A 23,452-nucleotide genomic window follows, 5' to 3' on the forward strand; every position below is an offset into this window, starting at 1 on the left:
TCAAAAAATCATTCTAAAAATTAAAGCAAAAAATTACCTCTATCTAATCTCGACAATTGCAAAGCATGAATGACCTAGTCAACCCATAAGCTTACTAGTTAGAGCTTGGGATGGTAAGGAGAAGTCAAAATATGGAGGTTTTTTGTGAAAAGTTTGCGATTTCACATTGCAGCAAGAAGAGAGAAGTGAGGCTGTAAGTGCGGGTAGGGTTCTTTCGATTTTTCAAGGGTGTGAAAATGTTTCTATACAAACTAAGTCCAATGATGTTTTGAGAGTTTTGTGATGTTTATTTTGTCCACAAATTTACACTTTAACCCTTCTTTCCTTATCATAGCAAAGAAGGTATTTTGGAAATTTACAAGAACTCAGGACCCATATATGTAATTTAATTATACACTAATATATATTATTTATATATAATAGGTATTGCTCGACAAGACTTAACGAGCTATTGAGTTTTACTAAAAATGATCTATACTTGACTCGTTTGGCTAAATGAACTGCTCGAGATTGACTTGAATTCGGTCAACACCGAGTCGAGTCAATTGTTTGACCGATCCTCGTGAGCCACTCAATTTATTTGCACACCTAATTGTTCTAGTTCATTTGGGTAGATTCGATGCAAATCCGTTTATTTTGATTTGTCTTTATTTATATTAGCAACTTGATCCCTGAATTTTAAATAATTTTATTATGACCCTAAAAATTTGGATTTCTTGCATTTAGAGCCCCATTTTAATTGTATTTTGGTTGCTAAACTTTCTTCATATCTATTTTTGACCTCTTATCTTTTTAAAGTTACATTTTAATCCCAAAAATTTTTTATTTTTACAATTAGATCCCAGACAACTTGCTAACTTCTCAATTTTGATTATTTTCTTTCTTCATTGTCTATTTACGCTTCTTAGGAATATATTAATTTGTTATTTTGAATGCCTTTAAATTCTTTTGCATATTTAACATGGTATTGTGAGTTTAATTCATTTTTACTTTTTTTTAAAGTATTCCAAAAATAGTGACCTCTTTACTTATTTGTTTAAGTTTTGAGTGCTAGATAGGAGACACTATATTTGTCTTAGCCTGCCACTTTAATTGGAGGTATCTCTATTGCTCTTTTAAGTTAATTATTTGCTTTCTACATGTTCCTATGTATTTATATGTTCTCTTTGCTATTTCTTTGATTACATTTAGCTTTATTTATTTTTATGTTTATTTACTTAATTTAACCTTTTCTAATTATTTGGTGGGTACTTTAATACTCAAATGTAATAGTTAGGCTATATTATATTTTCTTTTATTAAAAAAGTTCTAATTAGGTTTTGCTTTTCTCTTCAAATGTAACTAATAAATTAGAGAGGTTCATTTTCTTATCTTTTCCCCTTTAGCTCATTCTTAGGCTGCTCAAATAGATAGCTTTTGTATGATTTATGTGTTCATGTGTTTTATTCACTTTTTGATGAATTTTGCATCTAGATATTATATATTATTTTGTTATGCACTCTATGTACTTTTATGTGTTACCCGGTTTAATTTATACTCTATTTGCTTTATTATCATATAAATAATGGATGTATAGCACCTCCATATTAGTCTAATACTAGTTGTGGCCTTTCTCCCGTTTCTTTAGTAATTTAATGCTAGTGAGAACTTGTAGAAATGCACTAATCTAATGCTAGACACTTAGCACCTTTGTGCGTTAGAACCATGCATTGTGTCTTATCCACGCCATTTCTTTACACCTATTTTATTTTTAGGCTTTTTCTCAAATTGTATGTTATTTTCCCTTTTATCCATCTCCCACATGTTTTTATATTATTTAGAAATTGCATCCCAATTAGAAATTAAGAAATTAGCTATTTCATTTGCTTGTTTAAATTAGAAACTTCATCCTTCAAGTATGGGAAATGGGTGAGTTGACTTTCTAAACTTAGCACGCCATTATCCTTTTGCAAGAAGAAATATATAATCAAGAGTCCTAGTCTCCTGCACCTATGATGTTGCATTCCCTTTCTTTGGTCACTTATACCTAAAATAAGATATGATTTTCATTTTTTTTTGAGTCTCATTTTGCATATTCAAAACTCCTTCAAAGGATCATCCTTAGGGTTTCACAATTAATGCATTATTATCAATTAGATCTTGAAGGGATATTGTAAGTCCTAAAGCAATCTAAAAAGAGAGTAAATTAGCTTGAATGGCGTTTGCATCCTTGTCCACACAGTTTTGGGTTGCCTATCAAAGTAGTACTCTTTAGTCATTCAGATGTCTGCATGCCTTAAATTGTGTGTCTGCATGTCTTTCGCATCCCTCGGCAACTTGCGACTTGTGAAACTCTGCCTTTTTTTCCTTAATTTTATACAGGAAATCTAGTGTGTAATTAATAAATTAATTACCTTTAGATAGTTTATCATAATAACCTATTCGTATTCAACCACAACTAGATAATGGGTGGTTAATCCAACCATACTCCTGAGGTTCAGATAACCAACTATATAAAACTACCTCCTCCCAACCAAATAACGTAACTTCCCTTGTGTTTTCTCTCTATCTGATAACAGACTTCAAGAATCTTTACCAAACTAAAGAAAAACTTCAGTATGAAGGAAGGAAGAAATAAAGACAATTTTCAATAAAAATTGAGACATCTAGGCTTGATTTTCATAGGAAGCAGCAAGTTGAAATTAGAACAGAGATCCTTCAGGGAGTTATGGACAGTATTGGAATAGGCCAAACTCAAGGCTCTAGAGTCAGTCATCGAATAGTATTATTAGCTTCATTTATCGACGGCCCAAGGGACATGAGGGAAGATATCTTGATGCAATGACCTTAGTTCAAAAATATGGAAAACCTGACATATTTCTTACCATGACTTGCAATCCAATGTGGAAGGAAATTCAGGATAATCTTCAATATCAAGAAAAATCACATGATAGGCCTGATTTGCTAGCTAGAGTATCTAGAGCTAAGTTTGAAATGTTAAAAGTCAAACTTCTTAAGAAACAGATTTTCGAAGAGGTTGCAGCCTATGTCTATGTTATTGAATTCCAAAAGCGAGGTTTTCCGCATGCTCATTTACTGCTTATTCTTAAATTAGGGTCCAAACTATTGAATCCGGAATCATACGACAGAATTGTTTTTGTCGAAATACCTGACCCTGACAAGAATAGGCATTTATATTCCCTTGTCATTAAGCATATGATTCATGGACCGTGCGGTGACAAGGCTAAGCAAAGCCCTAATATGAGAGGTTATGCATGCAGAAATCATTATCCTAAGAATTTGCACCTTATACAGTTCATGGTGAGGACAGCTATCCATGTTATAAAAGAAGAGATGATGGTCGAAAAATAAAGGTGCGCAAGCATGAGCTGGACAACAGATGGGTGATATCTTCAGCCTGTACTTATTAGCTTTGTTTGATTGCCACGTGAATGTTGAAATCTGCTCCACTGTTAAGCTTGTTAAGTACCTTTATAAATATATTTTTAAAGGTCATGATCTTATCAGTTTTAATCTTCTTGATCAAGAATCTTTTGGTAACGTTGATGAAATTAATCGCTTCCAACAAGGACATTGGGTTTCACCTTCAGAAGCTTTGTGGCGCATATATGAATTTCGACTGATAGAAATGAATCTAGTAGTTTGTACCCTGCAGGTTCATTTTCCAGACCAGCAATTTGTTTCTTTTGATAAAGGTTCAGATTTGTGGTATCTTTTGAGAAAAATTGATTTTTCAAAAACTATGCTCACTGAGTTTTTCAAAATGAAAAAACAAATGCTACAGCTCAAAATTTAAAGTGCTTATATAAAGATTTTCCTCAATATTTTGTATGAACGCAAAAAACAAAGACATGGTTAGAGACTGGTCGTAGAAAAGTCATAGGGAGACTGGTAATTGTCGAGCCTAGGAAAGGAGAAAGGTACTACATAAAACTTTTACTCACACATGTTCAGGGACCAATGTCGTTTGATGACTTACTTATGGTAAGAGGTCACAAAATAGGCTCTTTTAGAGAAGCCTGTTTGCAGTTAGGATTATTGGAATCTGATTCCTATATAGAAGAAGCATTACAAGAAGCTGCTCATTTGCAGATGCCATATTTGTTAAGGTCTTTATTTGCAATGCTTCTATTTTATTGTTCTCCAAAAAATCCCAAACATCTTTGGCAAGCATTTGAAGAGCAGCTATCTTCTGATTATAAACGAATTTGCACACATCGGCACTGCACATCAATAGAGATTAAAAGGAAAGTTCTTCAGGATATTAATGCAACATTGGAACACAGGAAAAGACCTTGATGACTATCATTTCCTCGAAGATTCCTTTACATCCCGTTATGGTGAGCCCCTGACTAAAGAAATTAAAAGTGAAACTGCGACACCGATTGATCCAAAAGATCTGCTTCTTCCTCAAAAATTGAATGCAGGATGAAGGCATGCATTTAATTTGATTCTGGATTCAATATCCAGCTCAAAAGGTCAAGCTTTTTTATGGATAGTCCAGGTGGAACGGGTAAAACCTTCATATATCGAGTGCTTCTCCCTTTTCTTCGTTCACAAGGATATGTGGCAATTGCAGTTGCCACATCTGGGGTCGTAGCATCTATCATCCCTGGTGGTAGAACTGCACACTCAAGATATAAGATTCCTTTGGATTTTTTAAAACAAAAAACTTGTCAACTAAGTAAGTAGAGCAGTGTTGCCAGGCTGATTATTAATGCTGAATTAATTTTGTGGGATGAGGCTTTAAGGGAAAAAACAGAAACAATAGAGGCGGTTCATTGTCTTCTTACAGATATATTGGAATCTGATGTATCCTTTGGAGGAAAAACTATTGTTTTTGGCGGTGATTTTTGCCAAACCTTGCCAGTTATTGGACAGTTAGGTGAGGCAGATTCGATCAAATCGACTATTCTATATTCACATTTATGGTCTCATATGCGTAAGTTGCGACAGGCAACAAATATGAGAGCTGCCTTAGGTCTAGCATTTTCAGCTTTTTTGATTAGAGTATGAGAAGATGTAGAACCTGTTGATGAACATGGTCAGATGTCCCTTCCACCTCATATGGTTATTTTTTATCATAACAAATAAGAGTCGCTTGACAGGTTATAATCATATAGTGCATTATAAGTAGTTCATTCAGTCCGTGTACTTTGACTATTTGTCCTAATTACACGTAAATTCTTCCAAGTTACTTGGGTTCGTCTTTCCTGATTTAAATCTGTACTCATGTAATACTTATCGAATGATAAATAGATGTGTACTTTGTTCAAAAAATAGTTCAGTGGATGAAATTAATGGGATGATGATTGCAAAATTTCCTGAAAATCTTCACAGATATATAAGCTGTGATAGAACTGTTGATAAGAGATATCAGACAGATTATGAGGACTTTCTAAATTCTTTTAACCCAAAAGGTCTGTCTCCTCATGAACTTTTACTCAAAGAAAACTGTTCTATAATGCTTCTGAGAAATGTGAATCCAATGGATGGTCTTTGCAATGGCACACGGTTAATCTGTAGAGAATTGGATGAGCTCACAATTACGGCGGAAATTGCCTCTGGTCCTCATAAAGGGAAAAAGTTTTCATTCCAAAAATTCCTTTTGCGGACTTTTGATAGCGAAAAGAATGGTATTCCATTTATACGGACACAGTTTCACGTCCGTTTATGCTTTGCAATGACAATCAATAAATCTCAGGGTCAGACTCTTGACTATGTTGAAATTTATCTCAGTAAACCTGTCTTTTCTCACGACCAGCTTTATGTTGCTCTCTCTAGAGTTAGGAATTCTTCCGTAGTTAAAGCTTTAATTGCTCCGGGTACTTCTGATGACATCAAAGTTGATTGTAAAACAAGAAACATTGTCTTTCATGATATATTTTGCTTGACTAACACATGATATATGAGGTCTGATTACCCGTACCATTGAATACTTATTAGTTTATGATTTGGAGAATCAAATACTGTTGCCAATTTCCCATTCTATTTCTGTTTTCTAAAAATTTACAGAATGGAACATGTTATCCTAGTCAAAGACGTCCTACCTGGTTCTGAAGGCAGGACCTGCAAAGTCACCGTTCAAGAAAAACAGCAGATAACTAGATCAGCAACGCCGCTAATAAAAAAATGAAAGTTTATTTTGTTGGATTCAGAGGTTTTCTCCCTGCTGCCATGATATATACTTGTTCATACTGCATGATTAAACATTTTATCACTAAAAGAGCGCATTAATATGATTCTTATATTTTTCATATAATTAAGGCATGTTCTGTTTTTATCTACACGTCAATGCATGCATAATTGATTATTTCATGAATATTTTTCTTGTGGATAGGGATCGGAGGTAGAAGGGATTATGTTCAATAATGACATTCCAAATATCAGTCCTGGCTTTCAAGTTTATAAAAAGTATCCGATTTCAAATGCCATAGTAAGGCTCATTCCAGTAAAATGTCAAACTGTTGAACTGAAGATCCAGTGGGTGTGGAAGCCCCCTTGCCACGTAGGTGTCATCGTCCTCCACGTGACGAGACCGGATTGGCACGATGGTGACATGGCGCGAATTAATTGGTTGTCAATTGTGCCTGTTGCACCTGATTCTTCCTCCCCTTTGTTCGTCGTCCCGTCTTTCCTTTCTACCGTTTAATTCTACTGTGGTTTTCTACAGATGTTCGATTGAGCTAGTCAGCTACTCTCTGCCCGCTCATTAGGCTCCTCTCTAACGGCTCCAACTTGCTTCTTTCTTTTTTTACTCTGCCACATCTCGGTGTTGTTTCCACTCTGAATTTTATCTTTCTCGCACCTGATTTTCCCTCTCCTCTCACCTTCCTTCGTTTTTCCTTCCGCTCGTTTTTGCTACTGTGTTGCTTTCTCTCCACTTCTTTTTTCCTTTTTCTTGACATTCTGAGCCTGCTCATATTCAAAAATTACTGTCTCTTCGCAGTCCTTGCACGTCTTCCCCACATTCTCCCTGTTCTTTTCTTCTGGTGAAAAATTGATTTTTCAAAGACTATGTTGACTGAGTTTTTCAGAATGAACAAAACAAATGCTACAGCTCAGAATTTGAAGTGCTTATATAAAGATTTTCTGCAACATTTTTTATGGACTCCAAAAATAAAGACTTGGTCAGAGAGGAGTTGTATAAAGGTTATAGGGAGACTGGTAACTGTCGAGTCGAGGAAAGAAGAAAGGTACTACATAAGACTTTTACTCACACATGTTCAGGAACCAACGTCATTTGATGAATTACTTATGCTTAGAGGTCACAAAACTGGCTCTCTTAGAGAAGCCTGTTTGCAGTTAGGATTATTGGAATCTGATTCCTATATAGAAGAAGCATTACAGGAAGCTGCTCATTTCCAGATGCCATATTGTTAAGGTCTTTATTTGCAATGCTTCTGTTTTATTGTTCTCCAAAAAATCCCAAACATCTTTGGCAAGCATTTGAAGAGCAGCTATCTTCTGATTATGAACGAAGTTGCGCACATCGACACTGCACATCAATAGAGATTAAAAGGAAAGTTCTTTAGGATACTAATTCAACATTGGAACACATGGGAAAAACCTTGATGACTATCATTTTCTCGAAGATTCATTTACATTCCGTTATGGTGAGCCCCTGACTAAAGAAATTAAAAGTGAAACTGCGACACCGATTGATCTAGAAGATCTGCTTCTTCCTCAAAAATTGAATGCTGGATGAAGGCATGCATTTAATTTGATTCTGGATTCAATATCTAGCTCAAAAGGTCAAGTTTTTTTATTGATAGTCCAGGTGGAATGGGTAAAACTTTCTTATATCGAGTGCTTCTCGCTTTTCTTCGTTCACAAGGATAAGTGGCAATTGCAGTTGCCACATCTTGTGCCGCAGCACCTATCATCCTTGGTAGTGGAACTGCACACTCAAAATATAAGATTCCTTTGGATTTTTTAAAACAAAAAACTTGTCAACAAAGTAAGTAGAGCAGTGTTGCCAGGCTGATTATTAATGCTAAATTAATTTTGTGGGATGAGGCTTTAAGGGAAAAAACAGAAACAATAAAGGCGGTTCATTGTCTTCTTACAGATATATTGGAATCTGATGTATCCTTTGGAGGAAAAACTATTGTTTTTGGCGGTGATTTTTGCCAAACCTTGCCAGTTATTGGACAGTTAGGTGAGGCAGATTCGATCAAATCGACTATTCTATATTCACATTTATGGTCTCATATGCGTAAGTTGCGACAGGCAACAAATATGAGAGCTGCCTTAGGTCTAGCATTTTCAGCTTTTTTGATTAGAGTATGAGAAGATGTAGAACCTGTTGATGAACATGGTCAGATGTCCCTTCCACCTCATATGGTTATTTTTTATCATAACAAATAAGAGTCGCTTGACAGGTTATAATCATATAGTGCATTATAAGTAGTTCATTCAGTCCGTGTACTTTGACTATTTGTCCTAATTACACGTAAATTCTTCCAAGTTACTTGGGTTCATCTTTCCTGATTTAAATCTGTACTCATGTAATACTTATCGAATGATAAATAGATGTGTACTTTGTTCAAAAAATAGTTCAGTGGATGAAATTAATGGGATGGTGATTGCAAAATTTCCTGAAAATCTTCACAGATATATAAGTTGTGATAGAACTGTTGATAAGAGATATCAGACAGATTGTGAGGACTTTCTAAATTCTTTTAACCCAAAAGGTCTGTCTCCTCATGAACTTTTACTCAAAGAAAACTGTTCTATAATGCTTCTGAGAAATGTGAATCCAATGGATGGTCTTTGCAATGGCACACGGTTAATCTGTAGAGAATTGGATGAGCTCACAATTACGGCGGAAATTGCCTCTGGTCCTCATAAAGGGAAAAAGTTTTCATTCCAAAAATTCCTTTTGCGGACTTTTGATAGCGAAAAGAATGGTATTCCATTTATACGGACACAGTTTCACGTCCGTTTATGCTTTGCAATGACAATCAATAAACCTCAGGGTCAGGCTCTTGACTATGTTGAAATTTATGTCAGTGAACCTGTCTTTTCTCACGACCAGCTTTATGTTGCTCTCTCTAGAGTTAGGAATTCTTCCGCAGATAATGCTTTAATTGCTCCGGGTACTTCTGATGACATCAAAGTTGATTGTAAAACAAGAAATGTTGTCTTTCATGATTTATTTTGCTTGACTAACACACGATATATGAGGTCTAATTACCCGTACCATTGAATACTTATTAGTTTATGATTTGAAGAATCAAATGCTGTTGCCAATTTTCCATTCTATTTCTGTTTTCTAAAAATTTATAGAATGAAACAAGTTATCCCAATCAAAGATGTCCTACCTGGCTCTGAAGGCAGGACCTACAAAGTCACTGTGCAAGAAAAACAGCAGATAACTGGATCAGCAACGCCGCCAATAAAAAAATGAAATTTTATTTTGTTGGATTCAGAGGTCTTCTCCCTGCTGCCATGATATATACTTGTTCATACTGCATGATTAAACATTTCATCGCTAAAAGAGCGCATTAATATGGTTCTTATATTTTTCATATAATTAAGGCATGTTCTGTTTTTATCTACAGGTCAATGCATGCATAATTGATTATTTCGTGAATATTTTCCTTGTGGATTGGGATTGGAGATTGAAGGGATTATGTTCAATAATGACATTCCAAAGATCAGCCCTGGACTTCAAGTTTATAAAAAGTGTCCGATTTCAAATGCCATAGTAAGACTCATTCCATTAAAATGTCAAACTGCTGAACTGAAGATCCAGTGGGTGTGGAAGCCCCCTTGCCACGTAGGTATCGTCGTCCTCCACGTGGCGAGACGGGATTGGCACTATGGTGACATGGCGCGAATTGATTGGTTGTCAACTGTGCCTGTTGCACCTGATTCTTCCTCCCCATTATTCGTCGTCCCGTCTTTATTTCCTACCGTTGAATTCTACTGTGATTTTCTACAGATGTTCGATTGAGGTGGTCATCTACTCTCTACTCGCTCATCAGGCTCCTCTCTACCGGCTCTAACCTATTTCTTTGTTTTTTTACTCCGCCACATATTAGTGTTGTCTCCACTCCGAATTTTATCTTTCCCGCACCTGATTTTCCCTCTCGTCTCTCCGTCACTCGTCTTTCCTTCCGCTTGTTTTTGCTACTGTGTTGCTTTCTCCCCGCTTCTTTTCACTTTTTCTCGACATTCTGAGCCTGTTCCCATTCAAAAATTACTATCTCTTCACAGTCCTTGCACATCTTCCCCATATTCTCTCTGTTCTTTCCTTCTGGTGGAAAATTGATTTTTCAAAGACTATGTTGACTGAGTTTTTCAGAATGAACAAAATAAATGCAACAGCTAAGAATTTGAAGTGCTTATATAAAGATTTTCTGCAACATTTTTTATGGACTCCAAAAATAAAGACATGGTTAGAGAGGAGTCGTAGAAAGGTCATAGGGAGACTGGTAACTGTCGAGCCTAGGAAAGGAGCAAAGTACTATATAAGAATTTTACTCACACATGTTCAGGAACCAACGTCATTTGATGACTTACTTATGGTTAGAGGTCACAAAACTGGCTCTTTTAGAGAAGCCTGTTTGTAGTTAGGATTATTGGAATCTGATTCCAATATAGAAGAAGCATTACAGGAAGCTGCTCATTTCCAGATGCCGTATTTGTTAAGGTCTTTATTTGCAATGCTTCTGTTTTATTGTTCTTCAAAAAATCCCAAACATCTTTGGCAAGCATTTGAAGAGCAGCTATCTTCTGATTATAAACGAAGTTGCGCACATCGACACTGCACATCAATAGAGATTAAAAGGAAACTTCTTCAGGATACAATTCAACATTGGAACACATGGGAAAAACCTTGATGTCTATCATTTTCTCGAAGATTCCTTTACATCCCATTATGGTGAGCCCCTGACTAAAGAAATTAAAAGTGAAACTGCGACACCGATTGATCCAGAAGATCTGCTTCTTCCTCAAAAATTGAATGCTGGACGAAGGCATGCATTTAATTTGATTCTGGATTCAATATCCAGCTCAAAAGGTCAAGTTTTTTTATTGATAGTCCGGGTGGAATGGGTAAAACTTTCTTATATCGAGTGCTTCTCGCTTTTCTTCGTTCACAAGGATAAGTGGCAATTGCAGTTCTCACATCTGGGGTCGCAGCACCTATCATCCTTGGTAGTCGAATTGCACACTCAAAATATAAGATTCCTTTGGATTTTTTAAAACAAAAAACTTGTCAACAAAGTAAGTAGAGCAGTGTTGCCAGGCTGATTATTAATGCCAAATTAATCTTGTAGGATGAGGCTTCAATGGCAAAAACGGAAACAATAGAGGCAGTTCAATGTCTTCTTACCGATATAATGGAATCTGATGTACCCTTTGGAGGAATAACTATTATTTTTGAAAGTGATTTTTGCCAAACCCTGTCAGTTATTGAACAGCTTAGCGAGTCAGATTCGATCAAATCGACTGTTCTATATTTATATTTATGGTCTCATATGCGTAAGCAGCGACTGGCAACAAATATGAGAGCTGGCTTAGATCCACCATTTTGAACTTTTTTGATTAGAGTAGGAAAAGATGTTGAACCTGTTGATGAACATGGTCAGATGTCCCTTCCACCTCATATAGTTATTTCTTATCATAACAAAGAAGAGTCGCTTGAGAGGTTATAATCAGATAGTGCATTATAAGTAGTTCATTCCGTTCGTGTATTTTTTACTATTTGTCCTAATTATATGTAAATTCTTCCAGGTTATTTGGGATCGTCTTTCTTGATTTAAATCTGTACTCTTGTAATCCTTATCGAATGATAAATAGATGTGTACTTTGTCCAAAAAATAATTCAGTGGATGAAATTAATAGGATGATGATTGCAAAATTTCCGAAAAATCTTCACAGTTTTAGAAGTTGTGATAGAACTGTTGATAAGGGAAATCAGACAGATTATGAGGACTTTGTAAATTCTTTTAACCCAAAAGGTCCGCCTCCTCATGAACTTTTACACCAAGAAAGCTGTCCTATAATGCTTCTAAGAAATGTGAATCCAACTGATGGTCTTTGCAGTGGCACACGGTTAATCTGTAGAGAATTGGGTGAGCTCACAATTACTGCGGAAATTTTCTCTGGTCCTCATAAAGGGAAAAAGTTTTCATTCTAAAAATTCCGTTGCGGACTTTTGATAGCGAAAAAAATGGTATTCCATTTATACGGACACAGTTTCATGTCCGTTTATGCTTTGCAATGACAATCAATAAACCTTAGGGTCAGACTCTTGACTATGTTGAAATTTATCACAGTGAACCTGTCTTTTCTCACGGCCAGCTTTATGTTGCTCTCTCTAGAGTTAGGAATTCTTCCGTAGTTAATGCTTTAATTGCTCCGGGTACTTCTGATGACATCAAGGTTGATTGTAAAACAAGAAATGTCGTCTTTCATGATAAATTGTGCTTGACTAACACATGATATATGAGGTCTGATTACCCGTACCATTGAATACTTTTTAGTTTATGATTTGAAGAATCAAATGCTGTTGCCAATTTCCCATTCTATTTCTGTTTTCTAAAAATTTACAGAATGGAACATGTTATCCCAGCCAAAGACGTCCTACCTGGCTCTGAAGGCAGGACCTGCAAAGTCTCCGTGCAAGAAAAAAAACAGATAACTGGATCAGCAACGCTGCCAATAAAAAAATGAATGTTTATTTTGTTGGATTCAAAGGTCTTCTCCCAGTTGATATATACTTCTTCATACTGCATGATTAAACATTTCATCGCTAAAAGAGCGCATTAATATGGTTCTTATATTTTTCATATAATTAAGGCATGCTCTGTTTTTATCTACAGGTCAATGCATGCATAATTGATTATTTCGTGAATATTTTCCTTGTGGATAGGGATCGGAGATTGAAGGGATTGTGTTCAATAATGACATTCCAAAGATCAGCCCTGGCTTTCAAGTTTATAAAAAGTATCCGATTTCAACTATTATAGTGAGGCTCATTCCAGTAAAATGTCAAACTGCTGAACTGAAGATCCAGTGGGTGTGGAAGCCCCCTTGCCGCGTAGGTATCGTCGTCCTCCACGTGGCGAGACGGGATTGGCACGATGGTGACATGGTGCAAATTGATTGGTTGTCAACTGTGCCTGTTGCTCCTGATTCTTCCTCCCCTTTGTTCGTCGTCCCGTCTTTCTTTCCTGCCGTTGAATTCAACTGTGATTTTCTACAGATGTTCGATTGAGATGGTTAGCTACTCTCTACTCGCTCATCAGGCTCCTCTTTACCGGCTCTAACCTGTTTCTTTCTTTTTTTACTCCGCCACATATTGGTGGTGTCTCCACTCCGAATTTTATCTTTCCCGCACCTGATTTTCCCTCTCCTCTCTCCGTCATTCGTCTTTCCTTCCGCTTGTTTTTGCTACTGTATTGCTTTCTACCCGCTTCTTTTTCAATTTTTTCTCGACATTCTGAGCCTGCTCCCATTCAGAAATTACTATCTCTTCGCAGTCCTTGCACATCTTCCCCACATTCTCTCTGTTCTTTCATTCTTGTGGAAAATTGATTTTTCAAAAACTATATTTACTGAGTTTTTTAAAATGAACAAAACGAATGCTACAACTCAGAATTTGAATTGCTTATATAAAGATTTTCTGCAACATTTTTTATGGTCTCCAAAAATAAAGACATGGTCAGAGAGGAGTCGTACAAAGGTCATAGGGAGACTGGTAACTGTCGAGCTTAGGAAAGGAGAAAGGTACAACATAAAACTTTTACTCACACATGTTCAGGAACCAACGTTGTTTGATGACTTACTTATGGTTAGAGGTCACAAAACTGGCTTTTTTAGAGAAGCCTGTTTGCAGCTAGGATGATTGGAATCTGATTCCTATATAGAAGAAGCATTACAGGAAACTGCTCATTTCCAGATGCCATAGTTGTTAAGATCTTTATTTGCAATACTTCTATTTTATTGTTCTCCAAAAAATCCCAAACATCTTTGGCAAACATTTGAAGTGCAGCTATCTTTTGATTATAAATGAAGTTGTGCACATCGGCACATTAATAGAGATTAAAATGAAAGTTCTTCAGGATATTTATTCAACATTGGAACACATGGAAAAAATCTTGATGACTATCATTTCCTTGAAGATTCCTTTACATCCCGTTATGGTGAGCCCCTGACTAAAGAAATTAAAAGTGAAACTGCGACACCGATTGATCTAGAAGATCTGCTTCTTCCTCGAAAATTGAATGCTGGATGAAGGCATGCATTTAATTTGATTCTGGATTCAATATCCAGCTCAAAAGGTCAAGTTTTTTTTATTGATAGTCCAGGTGGAACGGGTACAACTTTCTTATATCGAGTGCTTCTCGTTTTTCTTCGTTGACAAGGATATGTGGCAATTGCAGTTGCCACATCTGGGGTCGTAGCACCTATCATCCCTGGTGGTAGAACTGCACACTCAAAATATAAGATTCCTTTGGATTTTTTAAAAGAAAAAACTTGTCAACAAAGTAAGTAGAGCAGTGTTGCCAGGCGGATTATTAATGCTAAATTAATCTTGTAGGATGAGACTTCAATGGCAAAAACGGAAACAATAGAGGCGGTTCATTGTCTTCTTACAGATATAATGGAATCTGATGTACCCTTCGGAGGAAAAACTATTATTTTTTGCGGTGATTTTCGCCAAACCCTGCTAGTTATTGAACAGCTAGGCGAGTCAGATTCGATCAAATCAACTGTTTTATATTTACATTTATGGTCTCATATGCATAAGCAGCGACTAGCAACGAATATGAGAGCTGCCTTAGATCCAGTATTTTTCAGCTTTTTTTATTGGAGTAGGAGAAGATGTTGAACTTGTTGATGAACTTGGTCAGATGTCCCTTCCACCTCATATGGTTGTTTTTTTCATAACAAAGAAGAGTCGCTTGACAGGTTATTATCATATAGTGCACTATAAGTAGTTCATTCCGTCCGTGTATTTTTGACTATTTGTCCTAATTACATGTAAATTCTTCCAGGTTATTATTTGGGATTGTCTTTCCTGATTTAAATCTGTACTCTTGTAATCCTTATCAAATGATAAATAGATGCGTACTTTGTCCAAAAAATAGTTCAGTGGATGAAATTAATAAGATGACGGTTGCAAAATTTCCTAAATATCTTCACAGATATAGAAGTTGTGAAAGAACTGTTGATAAGAGAAATCAGATAGATTATGAGGACTTTCTAAATTCTTTTAACCCAAAAGGTCTGCCTCCTCATGAACTTTTACGCAACGAAAACTGTCCTACAATGCTTCTAAGAAATGTGAATCCAACGGATGGTCTTTGCAATGGCACACGGTTAATCTGTAGAGAATTGGATGAGCTCACAATTACTGCGGAAAGTTTCTCTGGTCCTCATAAAGGGAAAATGTCTTCATTCCAAAAATTCCTTTGCGGACTTTTGATAGCGAAAAGAATGGTATTCCATTTATACGGACATAGTTTGACGTCCGTTTATGCTTTGCAATGACAATCAATAAACCTCTGGGTCAAACTCTTGACTATGTTGAAATTTATCTCAGTGAACCGGTCTTTTCTCACGGCTAGCTTATGTTGCTCTTGCTAGAGTTAGGAATTCTTCCGCAGTTAAAGCTTTAAGTGCTCCGGGTACTTCTGATGACATCAAAGTTGATTGTAAAACAAGAAATGTTGTCTTTCATGATATATTTTGCTTGACTAACACATGATATATGAGGTCTGATTACCCATATCATTGAATACTTATTGGTTTATGATTTGAAGAATCAAATACTGTTGCCAATTTCCCATTCCATTTCTGTTTTCTAAAAATTTACAGAATGGAACATGTTATCCTAGTCAAAGACGTCCTACCTGGCTCTGAAGGCAGGACCTGCAAAGTCACCATGTATGAAAAACAGTAGATAACTGGATCAGCAACGCCGCCAGTAAAAAAATGAAAGTTTATTTTGTTGGATTCAGAGGTCTTCTCCTTGCTGCCATGATGTATACTTCTTCATACTGCTTGATTAAACATTTCATCGCTAAAAGAGCGCATTAATATGGTTCTTATATTTTTCATATAATTAAGACATGTTCTGTTTTTATCTACAGGTCAATGCATGCATAATTGATTATTTCGTGAATATTGTCCTTGTGGATAGGGATCGGAGATTGAAGGGATTATGTTCAATAATGACATTCCAAACATCAGCCCTAGCCTTCAAGTTTATAGAAAGTATCCGATTTCAAATGCCATAGTAAGGCTCATTCCAGTAAAATGTTAAGCTGCTGAATTGAAGATCCAATGAGTGTGGAAGCCCTCTTGCCACGTAGGTATCGTCGTCCTTCACGCGGTGATACGGGATTGGCACGATGGTGACATGTCGCAAATTGATTGGTTGTCAACTGTGCCTGTTGCACCTGATTCTTCCTCCCCTTTGTTCGTCGTCCTGTCTTTCCTTCCTACCGTTTAATTCTACTGTGATTTTCTACAGATTTTCGATTGAAGTGGTCAGCTACTCTCTACTCGCTCATCAGGCTCCTCTTTACCGGCTCTAACCTGCTTCCTTCTTTTTTTACTCCGCCACTTATTGGTGTTGTTTCCAATCCGTATTTTATCTTTCTCGTGCTAGATTTTTCCTCTCCTCTCTCCTTCGTTCGACTTTCCTTCCGCTTGTTTTTGCTACTGTGTTGCTTTCTCCGCGCTTCTTTTTCTCTTTTTTCTCGACATTCTGAGGCTGCTCCCATTCAAAAATTACTGTCTCTTCGCGGTCCTTGCACGTCTTCCCCACATTGTCTCTGTTCTTTCCTTCCGTTGGAAAATTGATTTTTCAAAGACTATATTGACTGAGTTTTTCAGAATGAACAAAACAAATGCTACAGCTCAGAATTTGAAGTTCATATATAAAAATTTTATGCAACATTTTTTATGGACTCCAAAAATAAAGACATGGTCAGAGAGGAGTCGTAGAAAGGTCATAGGTAGACTGGTAACTGTCCAGCCTAGGAAAGGAGAAAGGTACTACATAAGACTTTTACTCACACATGTGCAGGAACCAACGTCGTTTGAAGGCTTACTTATGGTTAGAGTTCACGGAACTGGCTTTTTTAGAGAAGCCTGTTTGCAGTTAGGATTATTGGAATCTGATTCCTATATAGAAGAAGTATTACAGGAAGCTCCTCATTTCCAGATGCCATATTTGTTAATGTCTTTATTTGCAATGCTTCTGTTTTATTGTTCTCCAAAAAATCCCAAACATCTTTGGCAAGCATTTGAAGTGCACCTATCTTCTGATGATAAACGAAGTTGCGCACATCGACACTGCACATCAATAGAGATGAAAAGGAAAGTTCTTCAGGATATTAATTCAACATTGGAACACATGGGAAAAACCTTGAAGACTATCATTTGCTCGAAGATTCCTTTACATCCCGTTATGGTGAGCCCCTGACTAAAGAAATTAAAAGTGAAACTGCGACCCCGATTGATCCAGAAGATCTGATTCTTCCTCGAAAATTGAATGCTGGATGAATGCATGCATTTAATTTGATTATGGATTCAATATCTAGCTCAAAAGGTCAAGTTTTTTTGTTGATAGTCTTGGTGGAACGGGTAAAACTTTCTTATGTCGAGTGCTTCTCGCTTTTCTTTGTTCACAAGGATATGTGGCAATTGTAGTTGCCACATCTGGGGTCGCAGCACCTATTATATCTGGTGGTAGAACTACACACTAAAAATATAGGATTCCTTTGGATTTTTTAAAACAAAAAACTTGTCAACAAAGTAAGTAGAGCAGTGTTGCCAGGCCGATTATTAATGCTAAATTAATCTTGTAGGATGTGGCTTCAATGGCAAAAACGGAAACAATAGAGGCAGTTCATTGTCTTCATACAGATATAATGGAATCTGATGTACCCTTTGGAGGTAAAACTATTATTTTTTGCGGTGATTTTCGCCAAACCCTGCCAATCATTGAACAGCTTAGCGAGTCAGATTCGATCAAATCGACTGTTCTATATTTACATTTATGGTCTCATATGCGTAAGCAGCGACTGGCAACAAATATGAGAGCTGCCTTAGATCCAGCATTTTCAATTTTTTTTATTAGAGTAGGAGAAGATGTTGAACTTGTTGATGAACATGGTTAGATGTCCCTTCCACCTCATATTATTTTTTATCATAACAAAGAAGAGTCGCTTGACAGGTTATAATCATATAGTGCATTATAAGTTGTTCATTCCGTCCGTGTATTTTGGACTATTTGTCCTAATTACATGTAAAATCTTCCAGGTTATTTGGGATCGTCTTTTCTGATTTAAATATGTACTCTTGTAATCCTTATCGAATGATAAATAGATGTGTACTTTGTCCAAAAAATAGTTCAGTGGATATAATTAATAGGATGACGATTGCAAAATTTCTGGAAAATCTTCATAGTTATAGAAGTTGTGATAGAACTGTTGATAAGAGACATCAGACAGATTATGAGGGCTTTCTAAATTCTTTTAACCCAAAAGGTCTGCCTCCTCATGAACTTTTACGCAAAGAAAACTGTCCTATAATGCTTCTAAGAAACGTAAATCCAACGGATGGTCTTTACAATGGCACACGGTTAATCTGCAGAGAATTGGGTGAGCTCACAATTACTGCGGAAAGTTTCTCTGGTCCTCATAAAGGGAAAAAGTTTTCATACAAAAAATTCCTTTGCGGACTTTTGATAACAAAAAGAATGGTGTTGCATTTATACAGACACAGTTTCACGTCCGTTTATGCTTTGCAATGACAATCAATAAACCTTAGGGTCAGACTCTTGACTATGTTGAAATTTATCTCACTGAACCTGTCTTTTCTCACGGCCAGCTTTATGTTGCTCTCTCTAGAGTTAGGAATTCTTCCGCAGTTAAAGCTTTAATTGCTCTGGGTACTTCTGATGACATCAAGGTTGATTGTAAAACAAGAAATGTCGTCTTTCATGATAAACTTTGCTTGACTAACACATGATATATGAGGTCTAATTACCCGTACCATTGAATACTTTTTAGTTTATGATTTGAAGAATCAAATGCTGTTGCCAATTTCCCATTCTATTTCTGTTTTCTAAAAATTTACAGAATGAAACAAGTTATCCCAATAAAAGATGTCCTACCTGGCTCTGAAGGCAGGACCTACAAAGTCACCGTGCAAGAAAAACAGCAGATAACTGGATCAGCAACGCCGCCAATAAAAAAATGAAAGTTTATTTTGTTGGATTCAGAGGTCTTCTCCCTGCTGCCATGATATATACTTCTTCATACTGCTTGATTAAACATTTCATCACTAAAAGAGCGCATTAATATGGTTCTTATATTTTTCATATAATTAAGGCATGTTCTGTTTTTATCTACAGGTCAATGCATGCATAATTGATTATTTCGTGAATATTTTCCTTGTGGATTGGGATCGGAGATTGAAGGGATTATGTTCAATAATGACATTCCAAAGATCAGCCCTGGACTTCAAGTTTATAAAAAGTGTCCGATTTCAAATGCCATAGTAAGACTCATTCCATTAAAATGTCAAACTGCTAAACTGAAGATCCAGTAGGTGTGGAAGCCCCCTTGCCACGTAGGTATCGTCGTCCTCCACGTGGCGAGACGGGATTGGCACGATGGTGACATGGCGCGAATTGATTGGTTGTTAACTGTGCCTGTTGCACCTGATTCTTCCTCCCCTTTATTCGTCGTCCCGACTTTCCTTCCTACCATTGAATTCTATTGTGATTTTCTACAGATGTTCAATTGAGGTGGTCATCTACTCTCTACTCGCACATCAGGCTCCTCTCTACCGGATCTAACCTGCTTCTTTGTTTTTTTACTCCGTCACATATTAGTGTTGTCTCCACTCTGAATTTTATCATTCCCGCACCTGATTTTCCCTCTCCTCTCTCCGTCATTCGTCTTTCCTTCCGCTTGTTTTTGCTACTGTATTGCTTTCTCCCCGCTTCTTTTTCAATTTTTTCTCGACATTCTGAGCCTGCTCCCATTCAGAAATTACTATCTCTTCGCAGTCCTTGCACATCTTCCCCACATTCTCTCTGTTCTTTCATTCTTGTGGAAAATTGATTTTTCAAAAACTATGTTTACTGAGTTTTTTAAAATGAACAAAACGAATGCTACAACTCAGAATTTGAATTGCTTATATAAAGATTTTCTGCAACATTTTTTATGGTCTCCAAAAATAAAGACATGGTCAGAGAGGAGTCGTACAAAGGTCATAGGGAGACTGGTAACTGTCGAGCTTAGGAAAGGAGAAAGGTACAACATAAAACTTTTACTCACACATGTTCAGGAACCAACGTTGTTTGATGACTTACTTATGGTTAGAGGTCACAAAACTGGCTTTTTTAGAGAAGCCTGTTTGCAGCTAGGATGATTGGAATCTGATTCCTATATAGAAGAAGCATTACAGGAAACTGCTCATTTCCAGATGCCATAGTTGTTAAGATCTTTATTTGCAATACTTCTATTTTATTGTTCTCCAAAAAATCCCAAACATCTTTGGCAAACATTTGAAGTGCAGCTATCTTTTGATTATAAATGAAGTTGTGCACATCGGCACATTAATAGAGATTAAAATGAAAGTTCTTCAGGATATTTATTCAACATTGGAACACATGGAAAAAATCTTGATGACTATCATTTCCTTGAAGATTCCTTTACATCCCGTTATGGTGAGCCCCTGACTAAAGAAATTAAAAGTGAAACTGCGACACCGATTGATCTAGAAGATCTGCTTCTTCCTCGAAAATTGAATGCTGGATGAAGGCATGCATTTAATTTGATTCTGGATTCAATATCCAGCTCAAAAGGTCAAGTTTTTTTTATTGATAGTCCAGGTGGAACGGGTACAACTTTCTTATATCGAGTGCTTCTCGTTTTTCTTCGTTGACAAGGATATGTGGCAATTGCAGTTGCCACATCTGGGGTCGTAGCACCTATCATCCCTGGTAGTAGAACTGCACACTCAAAATATAAGATTCCTTTGAATTTTTTAAAAGAAAAAACTTGTCAACAAAGTAAGTAGAGCAGTGTTGCCAGGCGGATTATTAATGCTAAATTAATCTTGTAGGATGAGACTTCAATGGCAAAAACGGAAACAATAGAGGCGGTTCATTGTCTTCTTACAGATATAATGGAATCTGATGTACCCTTCGGAGGAAAAACTATTATTTTTTGCGGTGATTTTCGCCAAACCCTGCTAGTTATTGAACAGCTAGGCGAGTCAGATTCGATCAAATCAACTGTTTTATATTTACATTTATGGTCTCATATGCATAAGCAGCGACTAGCAACGAATATGAGAGCTGCCTTAGATCCAGTATTTTTCAGCTTTTTTTATTGGAGTAGGAGAAGATGTTGAACTTGTTGATGAACTTGGTCAGATGTCCCTTCCACCTCATATGGTTGTTTTTTTCATAACAAAGAAGAGTCGCTTGACAGGTTATTATCATATAGTGCACTATAAGTAGTTCATTCCGTCCGTGTATTTTTGACTATTTGTCCTAATTACATGTAAATTCTTCCAGGTTATTATTTGGGATTGTCTTTCCTGATTTAAATCTGTACTCTTGTAATCCTTATCAAATGATAAATAGATGCGTACTTTGTCCAAAAAATAGTTCAGTGGATGAAATTAATAAGATGACGGTTGCAAAATTTCCTGAAAATCTTCACAGATATAGAAGTTGTGAAAGAACTGTTGATAAGAGAAATCAGATAGATTATGAGGACTTTCTAAATTCTTTTAACCCAAAAGGTCTGCCTCCTCATGAACTTTTACGCAACGAAAACTGTCCTACAATGCTTCTAAGAAATGTGAATCCAACGGATGGTCTTTGCAATGGCACACGGTTAATCTGTAGAGAATTGGATGAGCTCACAATTACTGCGGAAAGTTTCTCTGGTCCTCATAAAGGGAAAATGTCTTCATTCCAAAAATTCCTTTGCGGACTTTTGATAGCGAAAAGAATGGTATTCCATTTATACGGACATAGTTTGACGTCCGTTTATGCTTTGCAATGACAATCAATAAACCTCTGGGTCAAACTCTTGACTATGTTGAAATTTATCTCAGTGAACCGGTCTTTTCTCACGGCTAGCTTTATGTTGCTCTTGCTAGAGTTAGGAATTCTTCCGCAGTTAAAGCTTTAAGTGCTCCGGGTACTTCTGATGACATCAAAGTTGATTGTAAAACAAGAAATGTTGTCTTTCATGATATATTTTGCTTGACTAACACATGATATATGAGGTCTGATTACCCATATCATTGAATACTTATTGGTTTATGATTTGAAGAATCAAATACTGTTGCCAATTTCCCATTCCATTTCTGTTTTCTAAAAATTTACAGAATGGAACATGTTATCCTAGTCAAAGACGTCCTACCTGGCTCTGAAGGCAGGACCTGCAAAGTCACCATGTATGAAAAACAGTAGATAACTGGATCAGCAACGCCGCCAGTAAAAAAATGAAAGTTTATTTTGTTGGATTCAGAGGTCTTCTCCTTGCTGCCATGATGTATACTTCTTCATACTGCTTGATTAAACATTTCATCGCTAAAAGAGCGCATTAATATGGTTCTTATATTTTTCATATAATTAAGACATGTTCTGTTTTTATCTACAGGTCAATGCATGCATAATTGATTATTTCGTGAATATTGTCCTTGTGGATAGGGATCGGAGATTGAAGGGATTATGTTCAATAATGACATTCCAAACATCAGCCCTAGCCTTCAAGTTTATAGAAAGTATCCGATTTCAAATGCCATAGTAAGGCTCATTCCAGTAAAATGTTAAGCTGCTGAATTGAAGATCCAATGAGTGTGGAAGCCCTCTTGCCACGTAGGTATCGTCGTCCTTCACGCGGTGATACGGGATTGGCACGATGGTGACATGTCGCAAATTGATTGGTTGTCAACTGTGCCTGTTGCACCTGATTCTTCCTCCCCTTTGTTCGTCGTCCTGTCTTTCCTTCCTACCGTTTAATTCTACTGTGATTTTCTACAGATTTTCGATTGAAGTGGTCAGCTACTCTCTACTCGCTCATCAGGCTCCTCTTTACCGGCTCTAACCTGCTTCCTTCTTTTTTTACTCCGCCACTTATTGGTGTTGTTTCCAATCCGTATTTTATCTTTCTCGTGCTAGATTTTTCCTCTCCTCTCTCCTTCGTTCGACTTTCCTTCCGCTTGTTTTTGCTACTGTGTTGCTTTCTCCGCGCTTCTTTTTCTCTTTTTTCTCGACATTCTGAGGCTGCTCCCATTCAAAAATTACTGTCTCTTCGCGGTCCTTGCACGTCTTCCCCACATTGTCTCTGTTCTTTCCTTCCGTTGGAAAATTGATTTTTCAAAGACTATATTGACTGAGTTTTTCAGAATGAACAAAACAAATGCTACAGCTCAGAATTTGAAGTTC

The 23,452-nt window shown here is 36.7% G+C and overlaps 1 protein-coding gene and 2 long non-coding RNA genes across 3 annotated transcripts; all 3 read left to right on the forward strand.

The window, feature by feature from the left end:
- Positions 1 to 10,834: 10,834 nt before the first annotated feature.
- LOC140010599 (uncharacterized) lies at positions 10,835 to 12,456 on the forward strand. Its single transcript, XM_072057898.1, has 5 exons — positions 10,835 to 10,891; positions 11,289 to 11,440; positions 11,561 to 11,659; positions 11,746 to 12,066; positions 12,291 to 12,456. Exons 1-5 carry the CDS (start codon positions 10,835 to 10,837, stop codon positions 12,454 to 12,456), a joined length of 795 nt encoding a protein of 264 aa, XP_071913999.1.
- Positions 12,457 to 12,869: 413 nt separating this feature from the next.
- On the forward strand, positions 12,870 to 16,587 carry LOC140010264 (uncharacterized). Its single transcript, XR_011817567.1, has 2 exons — positions 12,870 to 16,004; positions 16,113 to 16,587. It is a non-coding gene; the product is annotated as an uncharacterized lncRNA (long non-coding RNA).
- Positions 16,588 to 19,391: 2,804 nt separating this feature from the next.
- On the forward strand, positions 19,392 to 23,139 carry LOC140010272 (uncharacterized). Its single transcript, XR_011817576.1, has 2 exons — positions 19,392 to 22,556; positions 22,665 to 23,139. It is a non-coding gene; the product is annotated as an uncharacterized lncRNA (long non-coding RNA).
- The last annotated feature ends 313 nt before the right edge of the window (positions 23,140 to 23,452 follow it).

This window comes from Coffea arabica, chromosome 7c, assembly GCF_036785885.1.
Source record: "Coffea arabica cultivar ET-39 chromosome 7c, Coffea Arabica ET-39 HiFi, whole genome shotgun sequence".
In the NCBI taxonomy this organism is placed as follows: Eukaryota; Viridiplantae; Streptophyta; class Magnoliopsida; order Gentianales; family Rubiaceae; genus Coffea; species Coffea arabica.